Source organism: Grus americana, chromosome 5 (assembly GCF_028858705.1).
Source record: "Grus americana isolate bGruAme1 chromosome 5, bGruAme1.mat, whole genome shotgun sequence".
In the NCBI taxonomy this organism is placed as follows: domain Eukaryota; kingdom Metazoa; phylum Chordata; class Aves; order Gruiformes; family Gruidae; genus Grus; species Grus americana.
The window spans coordinates 62,791,457-62,807,827 of record NC_072856.1 but is presented as its reverse complement, the minus strand read 5'-3'; the positions used below and the strand labels follow the sequence as shown (position 1 = coordinate 62,807,827).

Genomic DNA, 16,371 nt, shown 5'->3' with positions numbered 1-16,371 from the left:
GTGCAAATCTGCGGAAGCCTTAGAGATAAGGTTATGGACCTGTTGCTCTTTAGTGACTAGTCTCGAGCCAGAGCTCCCCACCTCTCTGTTGGTTTTGTCTGGATTTTTCTATTGCTATGGGGAATTTGCCCTGGTGGGATCACTGCAGGGAGGTGTGCTACAGAGAGAGCTGGCATCCTCTTTTTCTTGGTAGCCAAAGCGCATGTAAAGCCTTTATCCAGCTGAAAGCAGACACTGAAGTAGACTGACAAATAAGTTTATTAGTAAAGCAGCACCAGTAAATGCATTGCTAATAAAGATGAACTGAGATCATTCCTTCTCAGAAAAGCAGGGCTTAAATGCTATTATTTTTCAGTTTGAGGAGTGGGAGGGAAAGAAACTGGAACAAGCTGTGATTGAAACGTCTGGACATCAGATCTTTTAATTACTTTTTATGTGTATCATGGAGTTCTTAATATTCTAGGAAATCAATCCTGTATAATTTCTTATGTATATTTATTTCCAATTCCAAGGTCATCAGATCATCTGTTGTGCAAAAAATGGAGCTAATCAAAGAGCTCTTGTCAACGAAGCGGGGGACCAGTGAACTCAGCGTGAATACAGCAGAACTAAAAGGAGACCTTGACCTGGCCAAGACACAGATTGGAATGACTGAATCACTTTTAAAAGCTTTATCTCCTTCTGACACCTTAGAGATCTTTACTAAATTAGAGGTAGTGTGCCACAAATTACGCATCTTTCATAATTTTGTTGATTATTTCTTTCCTGGGTGTCATTCATAAGTCTTCGTAAGTGTTTCTCCTATATTTGTTGTAAACTGCTGGAATAACTCAAGTGAAGAGCCTGGCTTGAATATTTCCTTAAGCTACTGGAAGATGAAATGCCTGTTTTCACTGGACGTTCTCAGATGTAGTTAGTTAACCCTTGCAGCTATTGGATATGATTAATGATAGGCACGACAACACCATACCGTGCAAGATATGTTGAAGCAGTAGGGGGGATATGGGGTTGTATCTTTTCCAAGACTGGGTGATATACAGAGGTTGTCTTTGTGCTACCTGAGCCTGCCTGAAAGGGGAGCTCCCAGTAGGGAATTTAAGCCAACTTTCCATTCTCTTTGCACCAGAGAGAGAGGTGAAGAAAGAACTGCTTCCTGCTTGGAGGTTCAAGGCTGGCAAGATTTAAACCTCCTGTTGAGCAGTGAGTGGATTATGTGCAAATAAGTCATGGGTGTCAGGCCACTAGTGTTTGGGGCAGTGAAATCACAGGCATTGGAAGAAAAATACAGCTTTTAATTAATTCTTCCAGCTCCCTCGAAGTTATCTTTCAATCCACTTGAAAGGGACTTGACATACAGAGTAAGGCATTTAGGGGTGGAATAGTGCCTGTGGCAGCTAAGGCATTATAGCTTCTAGGTATTATGTGCTCTGGAACATACTATATTACTGTGCACTTCACGTATCTATTCTGTATGATGCCAAAATGCACGAGTGAATGTATGTGTGATTATGTATCCATACAGATGTATACACAGTGCTCAAGGAGAGTTCAGTGCTTCTATCTACCTATTGATTGCCTTGTTAACATGAATATGCTTTAAGAAATTGTTCTGACACATAGGCAGGACTAAACCCTTTTGCAAAACTCTAGTTTGTACTAAAGCAGCTCTGTACAGTGAACTTCTGCTTGCACTTCAAATTATTCTTTTTAACAGTTGTCCTTTTTTTTTAAACTTTAGGAGATACACCAGAAAATTCTACAACAAAAACACCATGTGACATTACTCCAAGAAGAGACGGATTGTCCCGATGTGGATGAATTAAATAAGCAGCTTAAATGTGTCACTGATTTATTTAATAAGAAGAAACATGTGTTTCAAGATCACTTTATCGGTGTTTTGAACCGTAAGCAAACACATTTCACATTTATATAGCTTTATAGATTTGTATTGATCATCATAGTCACTTTAAGCTTATGCAATTAATTCATTTTTGGTTCAGTGTCAGGAACTGCTTTGATATCTCAAACTGCTTCAGGGTTCTGAACAAGATAAGGATTTGGATAAAAATGGCTTTTGATTCCAACAAAACTCTCTGTCTGAATCAAAGTATTTTGTTTCTTATTTTTACATTTAAAAAAAAAAAGATAAAAGAAGTATAAAGCATAATTCAGGAACAAGTGTAGAACATTTCATTTAAAAATGCAGAAATCAACTTTTTTCATTTTTCCAGTCATTTTTTATTTCATCTTAGGTATGAGAATGAATAGCATTATCAGTTATTATCAGTTACTTTTTGGTTTATGCAGACATAGAATTGTGCAGGTGTAGAATTACACCCAAAGGTAGTCTTATCTTCAAATAGTTTTGGACTAATGTTTATTTGTGTGGAAATGAGAAAAGTTGCCAGTAGGCTCATCCAGATCTTGTTCACCAAAAGTGCTATGTATAGCAGACTGCCCCTCCCAGGTGAACAGCTATGTTCATTGTAAATTAATGTCGGGTTAAAAAAAATATGAACATTTTCTGTCACATGGTCTGTAGTGAAAAGCAACCTTTGACAGTAGCACTGATAAATGTAATTACAAGTTGTCCGAAATCTTCATGTTAAATAGGATTTTCTTTTACAGAATATAATTAATCAAGAAAATTGGAATGTATCTTTTTTTCAGGTCAGTGCAAGAATTTTAATGACTGGTTCAGCAGCACTCAGCTGTCTTTGAAGGACTGCTTTGACCCCTCAGAAACAAAATGGATACTGGAAGAAAGACTGCAGAAGCTAAAGGTAAAGTATTAAAATGTTCTGATTTCTGAAGCTGCTTGTACTTGAAGTTTTACTTTTTTTACACAGGAGTCTATTCTTGGGAGTGAATTCACCTACAGCGGTTTTGTAACTTGAGGCTGAATGAACATTTCATGTAACTCAAAGCTTTAGGAGAATAAGTGGAATGAAAATAAAACTATGTTAAAATGGAGGATCACTGTCCAAGTTCATACATAGTTGGGCAAGTGAGAGACAGGACAGTAGTTAGTGAAAGTCAATGGACCTTGACCAACTACTTCAGTGTGCAAAGCTGGAGAAAGTCAAATATGTAGAGGGTAAAATGAAATTCTTACCCCATTGGACTCAAATGTGAAAAATTTGCATTCATTTTGTTGTATCCAGATTTTCATTGTCAGAATCAAGAGTGCTAGATTTGAATACTGTGTGCCTGTTTCTTCCATGTGTATTTGTGCTGTAGAGAAAAAAATCCTAGTTGTCCACTTCACTTTCTGTTTATTCTACGAACAGCAACTTTTCCATTTGCAAGTAGAATAGTCAGCAAAACGTGAATTACATATATTCCTTTTTAGGAACTGGAATTGCTGCAGAAAACGTTGGTGGAGATAACAGGAGCTGAAAAACTCTTGTAACAATTATCTGTTATACAACAGCAAATTTGACAAATGCATCTTGTGTTTGTGCTTTTATTCAGCATTTTCTAACATCTGAAGGCAAAGACCAAGACATCCAAGAGGTTAAAACTTTATTGAATAAAGTGAAGCATTATTTGCCCAAAGCAAGCATTAACCACCTGAACAACCGTGTGAGAGATCAAGAAGCAGAACTACAAAGATTGATCTCCAAATGTCAGAAACGGGAAAAAGAACTTGGTGCTTCTCTCCAGCAGCTCAGTAGGTAGGGAGCTAGTGTAGTTTCTGACATTTTAATCACAAGTGATATAAAATGATTCATATTAACAGCCAGAGTGAATGGCAAACAACACTGCTTTTTATTAAAAATGGTATTTTAATAAATGGTAGTGAGTGTTTTGTTGTATACTTTATGTATTTTTTTGCTATCTAGCAGACTCAACGTTATATGGGAGTATGTGCTTATGGGTAGTTTCAGTGACATGAACCAAGATACTTAAAATTAAGCTTGTGCTTAAAACTTTGGTTGATCAGGTGCATATATGTATGTTAGTTTTTCAGCAAAACACTGCTGTCAGCAGATTTTAGTCATGTAATGCCTCTCATTTTGACATGTGGTCTGTATTTATACTCCCTTTAGTCTTGAAGAAAGCCGCACTGTCTTGGAGGAATGGCTCACTGCTCAGGAAGAAAAACTAGAAGAAATCAAAAAAGATGAGACAAAACTTGAAAACTTCTATAAAACAGTATTAATGCAGAGGTATCGTTTTCTTTGGTCTCTAAGAACTGTCTTCTAAAGAAGATTACTCCATGTTGTTACAACAAATAGATGTTTATTAACTTTTTGTATTTTTCAGAAAACCATTTGACTCCATGGCTCAGCTAGCAAATTCCTTGAGGGAGGCTGGGCTGACAGAAGATAAAACCATTTCAGAAGCCAGTGATCTTATTAATAGATACCAGGCACTGATAACACATGTAAGTGAAATGGCAGGGAGTACTGAGAGACTTCCAGTGGAAGGACAAAATTTTGAAGAAGTCGCCCGGGATGTTTCTTGCTGGATCAAAAAGCTCGAGGAGGCTGTTAATAACCTGAGCTCACAGGAAAATGAGTTGTCATCAGACGAAAGGATTAATAAGATAAAGGTATTGTGTTAAATGTATTTCTTTGCCACTTCACAGCTCATGCTAATATCAGGGGAATGCTTGATGAGTCACTGCCTGCTAAAAGATATTGTCACTGCTGATTGCCTCTGGGTTTATGGCTTATTTGGGGGAGAGGAGTGTTTGGTTTCTTTTTTTGTTTGTTTTTGCATAGTTTATTACTCACGTAAGGTGAGATTCTCTGCTGCACCTCCGGGTGGAGCAGCACTGAACTCCTGAGGTCCTGGTGGCCGTGCCACTTTCTCATCGTAGCCCACTCCAGAGGTGGCCAGGGAGGTCAGTAACGCTGGGCTGCTCCACTGCCGGGGTTGGGTCTCTCAGGCCCCAGTGGCCTCTTTGGTGTCTCCTCTCTGACTACTTAGGAGGCCTTCTAACAGAGTGGCCAGAAATGAGTATGCTGGGATTTACATGTTTTATTCTGCGGAAGGAGTAATACTGTGACAAATATCTCTCCCTAAGATTTGGGGCATTTTTTTGATTTTGTCAGCACGATATTGGTTTTGTTGTGTAGAGAATAATTAATAAATCTCACCCTTATTATCCCAGACTTTCTAAAACTAGACTATCTGTTTAAGTCTCAGTTATGTGATATATTGCAAGGAGAATTCTTTTGTCTTGAACAACAGTGTACAAAATATGAAAAAAATAATTGGTAATACCTTTTATTTTGTAATCAAAAATAGTTGTATATGTATTGCTTCTGCTTCTTGTTTAATACAGGAAATCACAGCTCTCAAAGATGCAGGAGAGGCCAAAATACAGAACATGGTAGCTCTAGGAGAAACATTATTGAGAAATGAGGAAAAAAAGAAGCCAGTGGTTCAGCAGACTATTTCTGAGCTCCAGAACCAGTGGGAAAGCACCTGTCGGTTAGCCACTGAATATAGAAGGTAATGTGGACTTTGCTAAGAGGCAGCACAGATCACTTATTGCTATATCAACTTTCTTCTCTTCTTTCTGCATCACTTCCACTGAATTTGTGTTCTCTGGGGACAGAGCAAGATACCTACGAAAATACTTGTATTTCTGCAGTTTTGTGAAGGGGCAGGTTACAGTTTGGATTGAACGGTCAAGTGTGGTGTAGCCAGGAGGTGTAAGACGGATGGCAGGACAGCTGATGGGGTCTGCCCAGCTCGCTTCAGATTCCCATTTGATTCTGAAGTAGCTCAGCCACTCTTATAAAAAATAAATAAAAATATGTGTACCCATTGCTCCTTGTTTCATTAGACTATGCAGTGAGGGTGCACTGATTTAACCACTGTGGTGGCCCTTCCTTGCAATGTGATCTGGGCTCTGTGCCCCAGACATGGTCCCCCAGCAAGAGGTGGGATCTGCCTTTGCACCGATTCGTACTACTTCAGAAAAGAGTTTGGGGGAAATCCAGGCTGGGATTTTTAAAGTAGAGTTTTTAAAGTCTGGTTTATTCTGGCTCTATGAGAGGCTTTCTTTAAGTCAGCAAAGGCACTTTAGTGTCGCTGGCACTGTGGCAACTGTGTCTGAGAGCCGAATCAATCCTTTTGAACGTGTCAGATGATTCCAGGTGTGTTGTGTAAACATAAACTGAAGCTCTGATTTTGCACACGCAGACACTTTCAAGATATTTGTCTGCTGTATAATGTCCTTGAACCGACTTTCAGTAAAATCAATGGGAACTTTGTTGTTGAGATCAATGGAAGCTAGTGTAGGCCTACTGTATACTTTTTAAAAAATGACCAGGAGTTTAATTATTAAAAATAAGTATTTTTGAGAATATTCAGTTGCCTTCTCTTATTACTGAGCATCCAGTACAAGCGATACAAGTGGCGTTCAGAAACATAGAGCATTGGCTGTATTGTATCCAACACAGCAGAATGCAGAGCACACTCTTCACAGTATGTTGAAGACAGACGAGTTGGTCAGCACGTCTGAAGAGACGCTCAGGACCTTGTAGGATCAGGCCTGTGAATAACAGATGCAACATGGTAACAGCAGCAGTGTGAAGCTGGAGTAGGGAACTTGAAGTAAGAGTACTTAACGTATGTGAGGCTATGTTTTATTTGTCATCGCCAAAAAATATGAATCTTGAGGGGCAAAAAACAAAACACTTAAGCTTTGCTTTTGTCCTCATTTATCCTGCTGTAAACCAAACTTTATTTATTTGGATTTGTTTGTGTGGGATCATATTTTCAAATGTTGGCATTTAAGTTCCGTCTGGAAAATATCTGAGCTTCATCACTAAATGTGAACATACAAATGTTACTTTTATCTCACTGATCATAGTTGCGTATTTCCCGTGGACAAATGTAGCCTGTTCACCTGCAGCAGATCAGCATACATGCTGATAAAGCACACAAATCGAAATCGAATGTCAAGGTCAGGAAAGTAGGCACTGGATTGTGCTAACATGACCCACATCACATATGCTGGTTTTGTTGTCTGTATCTCTAAAACAGTCCCCCACCCCCATCTCAACCAATGCAATGTCTGTTTTCTACAGAACGTTGCCTTTCAGGAGACTGTCATAAGAAGTTGTCTAAGAAAATAGATTTATAGCCATATTGTAGCTTTTAAACAGAACTTCTGCTGTAATGAAAAGCAGAAGAATGCAGAGCTTGAGCATCACATCTCAGAGGCTAGGGACTATGTGTTTATAAGTTAACATTTAAGAGGGCTAGTCACTTGTCAAGTCCAGTTCAGCAGCAATAATGTCAGTATTTTTCATTTTCATCACCTTGAAAATTCCAGTCTAGAGCTGATCAGTAATTCAGAACCTGAAGAAAAATATTCTGTCTGCTCAAATTCATTCTAATGGTTGACTTGTTCACAATTTGACATTTTCTAGGTAATGAATAATTGTGGGGTTTTAATACTATTAAACACAGTATTTGTTCTTAGCCCTCAAGAACAACTTCAGTTCAACAGGAAGCAATATGAGCGAAGCAAAGATCTGAGATTGGCTCTAACTGAACTGGAGAAACAGCAACAGGAGATAGGGTTTGCCCTTCAGCCTGGTTTGCAGGAGAAGCAAGCTCAGCTGACAAACTATGCTGACCTCCTGCAGAAAGCAGAAGACTTAACTTCCCGATTTAATGAATTGAAAAGCCAGGAAGATCACCTACAGGGTCACACTGGGGATCCCTGCTTCACAGAGGTGGAATGGTTGGAATTAAAGCACCAACATGAAAATCTACTCAGCCAGCTACAGGTTGGAACCTCACTCTCTTTCCTTACGAGATGATTGGTATGCCTGTTGATTGTAGTTCTCCCTGTTTGCCTGTAGTGTCATTCAGCTGGCAAGTTTATGGGTAAAGCTGGGAGTGGTGAAAGTTCCTCTGTAGAAGGGCAGGGAATTCCTCTCTCTCACTGTGGGGAAAAAGAGCACCAGAAGCTCATATTTTTCACTGCCTTGTGCTTTGCAGAGGGATGAATGTTTAAAGAAATGAGACCAAGGTAATTGTGAAGAGTAACATTTTATACCTGTATAAACAGATTCAGATAGCTATAATACAAAGGATTTGTTCCTATAACCTTCAAGCTATGGTAGGGGTTTTTTTTCCTTTTGGAAGGAGGAACAGCTTTTCCTGCATCTCGTTTGTTATTGGATCTACCTAGTTTAGTGCAAATTGCATTTGCATCCTATGTGGCATTCTGCACCTAATCTTTCATGCATTTTGAATAGAAAATGTCCGTTTTAGAAGTATATTCTTATGAAATGCAAACTCTTCTGCTTCCTGCTACTAAGGAAGATTTTGTTCATGGTGGAGTCCAGGATGTGCTGGGAAGAGGGCAAGATATTTTCTGTACACCTGTGGATAGCTGGATATTTTATGGGAAACAAGCGAGTTTTTTGCCCTGCTGAGGTCCTGGAAAAGCTGTGACAGTGTGTGGATGAGTTACAGTTGTTTGAGCTAATGGTGAACTAATCCTGGAAATTCCTTGGTTTCTAGGCCATAGTGCAGACATTGGAAAGTCACGTTCAAGAGCACCAGCAGTTTCAGGATATGGTAGCAGGCCTGAGCACTGAGCTGAAAACTATCTCTGAGAAGCTTGCTGATTGTGAAGGTCCAGCAACGGAACAGCCATCAGCTGAGCAAACCCAGTTGAAATCACAGGTATGTTGCAGGTTTTGCATCATGGAGAAAGTCCATGCCCTAGGGGCTTATAGAGACCATCACGTTTATAAAAGAGAACTGCTAGTGGTGTCAAACTGAAAAACTAAGAAACCTTTCTAAAATATACAGTATATGCAGCGTTCATTTTGCCAGGGTAATTGTAGGCCTAAAATGACTCTTAATGCACTGAGTGGACCTTTACTATCAGCTGAACTGAAGGTAGAATTGTCCTAGCTCAAGCACACAGGCTTCTTCAATTTGGTTGGCTGGGGTTTTTTTTTCCTCTCTGGGCATAATGAGGAAAGACATCATTAAATTTGGTGTTAGTAGGTGTCTTTATCCAGAGTGGAAAGCTTAGGAAAATGTCAGTGAGCCAAGTTCAGTTTTAAGAAATGTCCTTCATGCATAAGTAGATATTCTTTGGCAGAATGGATAACAGTCTTGTAGCTGTGAGTGTAGGGAGCTACTGAAAGCTGAAACCAGAGCTCAGATACGGATCACTGCAATTCCCCTTCCTCTAGAATTTACGATACCTTTAACAAGTAAAAAGGAATAGGAGAGGGAGGGGATTATCTGTTCAGAACTTGGCAAGACCACCATGCTCCTTACAGCATACTGATTATTTTATCATCATCATAATGCTTATAGCTTCAGGTGTTGTCTGTTCATAAAAATGGCTGACTAAAATTAGTGGTTTAATATTTGACTTTCTGCAGCAAATAGGTCTGCATGTACTTTTCAGCATAGTTTGTTGTTCACAACAAATATTTATGATTTTAGCGATTGACTTTAGATCTTAGCATTAAGTATATTGAGTGAAGATACTTTTCAATAAAATGTTTTCTTCGTGTTTAAAGGAACAACAAGCACCTCTTAGTCGATGTGAAGACACGTTAAAGGAGATTTTGGTTTTAGCAGAAACTGTTAAACAAAACACCTCTTCACCAGGACTGAAGTTTATTAAGGATGAGATTGAAACACTTCAGAGTGAACACAGGAGTCTGGAAGAAAGACTTGAAAATGTCAAGCAAAAGGAGGAAAACAGTTTCAGTGAAGCCCTTGAGTTAAAAGATGAGTTTGGTAATGAAACACAAATGGAAGATAAGGCAGATACAATGCTGAAGAGAGAGATATGGATCACTTCTGATACTCCTGTGGCTGCAGAAGAGAGCCCCATAGCAGTGGAGTTAAAGGAGCCTTTGGAAATGCGTGATGTGAGTATATTTGTTGACAATAATGACAGTGGAAGACTGGTTAAAGAGGCATCTGTCTCGCAAATGCCTTTTGTATATTGCATCCTATATTGCATCCTTAATTTCATTGAAATTAAGCCTTCTGTAAATATATATGTATAAACAAAAGATGTGGAGAAGTCCCTTAACTTGTTATAACAAGTCTGTAACAAGCCAATAATGTCTATGCAAAACTGCAGTTTTCCATTTAAACACCACCTGCATTTAGCTTTCTCCTGCACATAATTAAAGCAGGTATCTTGGTCAGGACACGAAGGGAGAAGGTATATAGATGAGAAAATTGCAGATATGCCTCTGCCAAAGAACTTTGAGAGCTTCTCTTAAACCAGTAAGACTTGTTTAGAACTGCAGCACGATATTTGTCCTATTTGTTTGCATAGATAATTTTTTCCATTCAGAGATTTAATGTTAAAAAACAATTTTTACAGTCACACAAGCAGATGTTTTTTATATTGTTTCTCTTAGGGTCAAGATGTAAATGTAAATATGTCAGAGAAAGAGAAGCAAAATGATCCACTTTTGGAGGAAAGCAGTGTATTGTCAGACAGCCCATTACAGGGTATCCATCAAAGCAAGGACAGATTGGGGCAGTCTCTTCAGGTACCTGACAAATATATTCTAATACATGTCAGTGTATGTATGTGTGCGTGTGTGTCTGTTCACTAGAAATGCATACATAATTCCTTAAAATTTGTAGTCTTACAGACATATTTTCCTTATCTGATGAAAGGAATGATAAATTACGTTCTCCAAATCATCCCCTCAGCCTTGCACATGTGAAGTATGCAAGAGATCAATGTGATGATCTCTACAAGCCCCCAGGGCTTGCACCCGCTTTCTCCCTGATGCAAAACCTGCAATATACCTGTGATTTCAACAGGTTTTGTCACCCACATGCACAAGGTAGATAATGAGAGGTCACTAATGTGGAACCACTGATCTTTAGGGGACCTCAGGACATTCAGACTGTAAATGAGTTCACGTGTGCAAAGCTGAGGCAGTGGTTTGGAGAAATCTCTCGTTGACCTGACCATTGAGTGTAACAGTAGCTGGGAGAGATGACCATCAAAATATCAGAGTGGAAGCCATCCATACTAGAATTTCTGGAGAAGGAGCAAGATCAATAGTTAGAGTTGCCAAATGTGTCTAAGTAGAAACTTCTATGACAGTATTAAAAATCATGTGAGCACTTACTCCTGCTTGGTTTGTCCTGAAGCTGTTTCATAGCGATTAAGGTCCCAATACAGCAAACTCATCTGAGCAAGCGTTTCCAAGAGTCTCTGAATTTGGGTTACCTCAGTCTTTTCCTTCATTCATTAAGCTAAACTGTAGATAGAGTAGACATCTTATGGAGTGTGATGTTCCTTAGTAAACTTAGGTTTTGGACTGTGACTTCTCCTTGTTGTAAACATTTTGTGTTTTTCAAATCAGGGGAAGGCTGATAAAGAGAGCCCAGGTATGGACAAACACGACAGAGTCCAAGAGGATGTTCTGGACAACGTGGTTCATGGTGGTGAAGCAGAACTGGAAAGGCATCAGGATGGTGTTGGTGTTGAAGGTGATGAAACAAGAAAGGAAGCCCGTCTAGCAGAGGTAACTGGACATGAGATTACACAGGTGTGATTGAATTTGAGGGTATATGTATAGAGTTTAGTTGCACTGGGGATGATACTACTCATAAATAAATAATGAAACCCTCAAGTTACACTGAGCTATTTTTGTCTGATGTGCTATATACTTAGTATGCGTTAACTCTCTGAGTCCTTTGCTGTATGTTTAAAAGTAGTATGGAGGGAATTTTTTTTTTTTTCATTACTATGGGCTGCCACAAAGTGTTTTGCTGAGGATATTGCATTCCAAGTCACCTGGACATATTGTGAAATCTTCCTACTATTTTGCTTGAATACTGTTATTTTGCTTGAGTATCATTTATTTAGATTTCTTATTTACTTACTTATTTTGCACGTGTGAGGCTGCATTTGAAATGCTGTCTCCTGTTTGGTGCACCCTGGTACAACGAGGGATTTCGAAAAACTAGAGCAGTGTTTAGGAGCTGGAGCCATAATGAGTGGGAAGAGGCTAAGTTCTTCTTGGAGATGAAAAGGTTGACAGGGGTCTCGTTGCTGTTGTCCCCTCCCTGAAGGAGTGTTACAGAGAAGGTAGAGCCAGACTCTTCTCAGACTTCAGTTTTAGCAGACTGTGTGAGATGCTGAAAGCAGTGTGGCTGTGACAAGATGGAGCACAGTGTGCACTGATGAGCTTGCTGAGAACTGGGGTAAATTTGTTCATTTTGGGTTCTGGGTGGGCTACTTGCAGTGAATATCCTGTCTGATTTGCAGCCACTAGCTGAGATATCCGTGCAGCGCAGATAGGTCCCTGATGCTGTGCTCTCCACCACGGTCATGCTGTAAGGATTTGCCATTCTTTATTTTGTGTAGGTGGCTGTTTTATTTCATCTGTCCCCAGATGATAAACAAACTCAGGCAGAAATTACAGTCAGCAAATACCTCAGCATGTGCATACAGCAAATCCCCAGGCCCACAGGAATATCCTGCCTGGTGATCGGCTGGGTGTCTAATCATAGACTCTGTCTACAGTACCAGTACGAGACTGGAGCCTCAGAAAAAAGCTAAACCTTTTAAAAAAATGTATTTAAGACTGCATCCGGGGATACACAATTCAAGGTCCATGCTTAGAATAATGAAACAACAGCGTAGGTCAGAGGAAGAACACTTGCACACTGCAATTTTTCTAAAAATTTATAAAAAAATTACAGCACTGCTGCTTCTAAATAGTTTCCTTTGCCATAACTTTGCCCACAATAAATTGTAGTAATTGTGTAATTGTGGTTTTCCTCATCTACCTATAATTATGGGCTTTGTAACTTTGTCATCTCAAGCACTGTAATTACTACTCAGCAGGATTGATTAGGGCTTTTTGGTTACTTGTTTCTTTTATTTTTCTTATACCAAAAGAAGAAACCTAGTAATGTCAAGAATCAGTCATATAGAGAAGATGTGGAGCAGGTTCAACAAAGGGTGTGCCAGAAGAGTCGAGTCCTGAAATCTGCAGCAGCTGAGAAAGATGGTCTGGAATCTAACACCCCTGTTTCTGCACATGAGGTAACCCACATTCTGGTATTTCAAGCTGCATTTGTCAGAGTCATTGAATTTTTGTTTCTACATGGGCTTCAGCTGAAGTTCTGTTATAAAAGAAGAGGCAATTACTGTCACATCAAAATCAAGACCGTTGTGTATAGTTCTGCTTTATGTCCGTGGTAGTTTTGAACTTCATCCAAAGTGCTAGCCACATCATATTTTTCAGTGGGTCTGTTCAAAATAGCAATGTTGCTTTTCAGAGCCATCATAATCAGTCTCTATTTTATGATATTTAGAGTTTCTCTTTAAATTGTTAATCAGCTTCTTTCCACGTTATTATAGTTAGCTGCGATAGTGTTTGCCATCATAAGGAAGGCAGATCAGAAAACTGAAATCCAGGGGTGATCAAGCATAAGAAAATAAATGAAATAAAATAGAGAAAGGAGAATGAATTCAAGCTGAGTGAATAACAAGGTACCTTACCAAATGACATTACTAAGTCTATTGTTCTTTAAGATTAAGGGTGTTACATCACAAGTGTCCCATGACTGCTGATCCTTGTTCACTGCATTCTTAAGTTGAAGGTAGGACCAGATCAAATCTGTAGACAGGTCGACAGCTGGCTTGTCCATTGGCAGGTCTTACCTGGGACTTACACATCTGTTCTAACTGGAAACCCCAGCAAAATCTCCCAAAGGTCTTGGGAGTGTGGGGAGGTCCCTGCTGACTGTAAGCTAGCCAGTGTTACTCCAATTTACAAGAAAGAGAAGGGAGAAGACCGAGGAAATTACAGACCTGCTAGTCTAACCTCAGTTCCTGGAAAAATTATGGAGAACCTCCAACTGTCCGATGAACTGAAAAACTATGGGAAACATTAAAACTATCGTGTGGGGAGATTGACGCTAGCGATGTTATCTGGGGAGGCAGTGCGATGGTGCGCATTGAGAACGTCATACAAACAAGCAAAACATGTACACAGCAATCCTGAGGTTTTTCTTAGTGTCAGGACACTTACTTTTCTGTGTGTTTTGATGCATTTATATTTCAGTCTGGTAAAGTGGATTTCTTCCTTGGTCTGTGATAGCTTAGCTGAGTTTTTCTGCTTACTTCAGTTCTATGGCACTCCAAAGTCTCTTAAGATGAAATCTTATGTCTGAATTGATACAATAGTTACGGATGTGTACACAGAGAAATGGAAAAGTTCTCTGATTGACTCTTTCGTGAGTGGTCCCCTATAGTTTTGAGTGAAAATAACCAAAAGAGTTCCAATAAACAGAATTATTCTTTTCCGATAATGTCTACAATGTGCTACATGTTTCCCACACTTCGAAGCAGGTATATTTTGGATAGCTCATGACCCACAGAGAGACAGGCGACAGTGACAGCTTACAAGTTCTGTGGTTACAGGGATAGCTGGCCTCTTCCTAGTAAAATAGTATCAAAAGCAGCAATTACAGTAAGTTTATCAAACAATAAATTTTTATCGTTGCTCATTTTACATGTTGGTACCATGGAGAAGCTCGCACTGTAGTCATGCCTGTATATTTGTATGCATTCACTCACATGAAGTTTATACATGGAACAGATCACAGTTTACACCAGATACAGACAGGTACTGGGGGAAGGGAAATGCAGAAAGATGTTTAAGGTATCACCATGTGACCCAATAAGCCTGTGACATTTCATTTATGTTGTTATCTGCAATAGCTGAAGGTGATTTAGAGGATTATGTTTTACATCTGAACTGGGGCTGGCTAAGAGCATCCGCTTGGGCACCGACCTCAGCTCAGTTGATGGGCTGTAAAACCTGGCCACATCCCAAGTGACTTGTCCTTCTGTCGTCGTGGGAATCGACAGCAGTGTGAGGGACTGGCTCTGGAGCCCCCCATTTCCTTCCTCCCCATCCCGATTGAGACATGGCTCCCTAATGCTCTCGTCTTACCCCTGATTTCGGATAGCACTTGTGGCAGTAGCAGCTGTGGCTTTGTGTCACAGCAAAGCTGCTTCGTGCATGAGTCACCCTGTGAAGAACATTTGAAGAGATGGTCCTGGTGAAGGACACAGCAGTATATCAAGGCATGATATATCAAGGTGCTGAGCAGAAGGAATGTGGGTGTGAGGAGAGGTTAAAGGTCCATGAATGGGTAAGGAGGAGGAGGAGAAGACATGGTAGACCTGTGAATTTATCAGTAGCAGAGGTGGGTGCAGGGAGGATGTTATCTGAAGGTGCTGGCAAGCCATGGTGACTGCAGAGGTGGGGGGTAGTGATGGAGGTTCCAGTCTCTGGGTCCTGGTTGACCCACAGAGGCTGCAGGGGAAGCCACAGCAGGATTTAGGCATGGCTTAAACATGTGAAGCAAAGTGTTGCAGTCAGAAAACTTGTTGGTTTAGGACCTTCAGAAATAAGAACCCTGTTTTGTGTTGTAGGACACAGGTGCAGAAGTGGTTGTCCAGAAGGAACTATTTCCTAGAGTGCACGTAAACACTGAATATTTTGGAGAGAAACAAAAGGTCAATGAGCTGAAAAATGAAGTGGCTGAACTGGATATGGTGCTCATAAATGAACAACTAAAAGAGCTGGAGGTATGAAAGTTGCAAAGCCAATCCTCATTCTTAATGTAGTGATACAATTACAGAATTATGATTCACTTGGGCAAAACAAAATTATTGCATATAGTCTTATCTAAGGTTTGGCTGCATGATTAGTCAGTTTGTCTACCATGTAATCTACAAACACTGTCCCTTAATACATATATGTCCATGTGAATAGCGTATTTGTACTGCTCTTCTAGAGTGCAGTAGTAGATACACTTACAATAGCATGTGTGCTTCCATGATGTGCACAGGCATGCATGCTCATTTGCATGTGACTGCGCAAGCATATGTTTGTAGATGTCTCAGTATTCAACAGTATTTTGTGCTGAAAGCTGAAGGTGTTTAAGATCCTCTTTTAATCCTTTCTCTGTGATGGGCTTGATTGTAGAATTTACAAACTGAACTGGAAACACGGAAAGCAAAATCTTTGTGTCATAGTCAAGAAGCGTTTCCCAGTGCAACAGGATCAAACAGAGCAGAGCTGCAAACCACAGAGCGTGCGGTGCCCTGCTGGGACGGGCTGCTTCAAGAACTAGATGCTGTTAAGGCAGTGAAGCAACAACAGTGCTCTTTAATTAATGACTACCAGAAAAATCTTTCTGCTGCTCAGTCCTCAATGAAAAATTTGTCAACAGAAAAAGATAACATAAAAATGTAAGTATAGCTGAGGGTTTCTTATAATAGGTTGCAGAACAAATATGGTCCTGGACTGAATTCTGTGCCATACTTCAGTAATGCTCAGACAAGAATATAGTGTT

General features: G+C 39.8%; 1 protein-coding gene across 6 annotated transcripts in view; it reads left to right on the top strand.

Moving 5' to 3' along the window:
• Window positions 1–16,371, top strand: part of SYNE2 (spectrin repeat containing nuclear envelope protein 2) — a 201,830-nt gene that overhangs the window by 68,719 nt on the left and 116,740 nt on the right. For all 6 annotated transcript variants that reach the window (XM_054825951.1, XM_054825955.1, XM_054825950.1 and 3 more), the window contains exons 35-49: window positions 513–713; window positions 1,739–1,904; window positions 2,671–2,783; window positions 3,475–3,677; window positions 4,053–4,172; window positions 4,270–4,558; window positions 5,297–5,466; window positions 7,451–7,760; window positions 8,503–8,667; window positions 9,525–9,881; window positions 10,386–10,520; window positions 11,352–11,513; window positions 12,896–13,042; window positions 15,446–15,601; window positions 16,002–16,267. In XM_054825951.1, coding sequence (XP_054681926.1) covers window positions 513–713; window positions 1,739–1,904; window positions 2,671–2,783; window positions 3,475–3,677; window positions 4,053–4,172; window positions 4,270–4,558; window positions 5,297–5,466; window positions 7,451–7,760; window positions 8,503–8,667; window positions 9,525–9,881; window positions 10,386–10,520; window positions 11,352–11,513; window positions 12,896–13,042; window positions 15,446–15,601; window positions 16,002–16,267 — 2,960 coding nt within the window. The remainder of the gene's footprint in view (window positions 1–512; window positions 714–1,738; window positions 1,905–2,670; window positions 2,784–3,474; window positions 3,678–4,052; window positions 4,173–4,269; window positions 4,559–5,296; window positions 5,467–7,450; window positions 7,761–8,502; window positions 8,668–9,524; window positions 9,882–10,385; window positions 10,521–11,351; window positions 11,514–12,895; window positions 13,043–15,445; window positions 15,602–16,001; window positions 16,268–16,371) is intronic.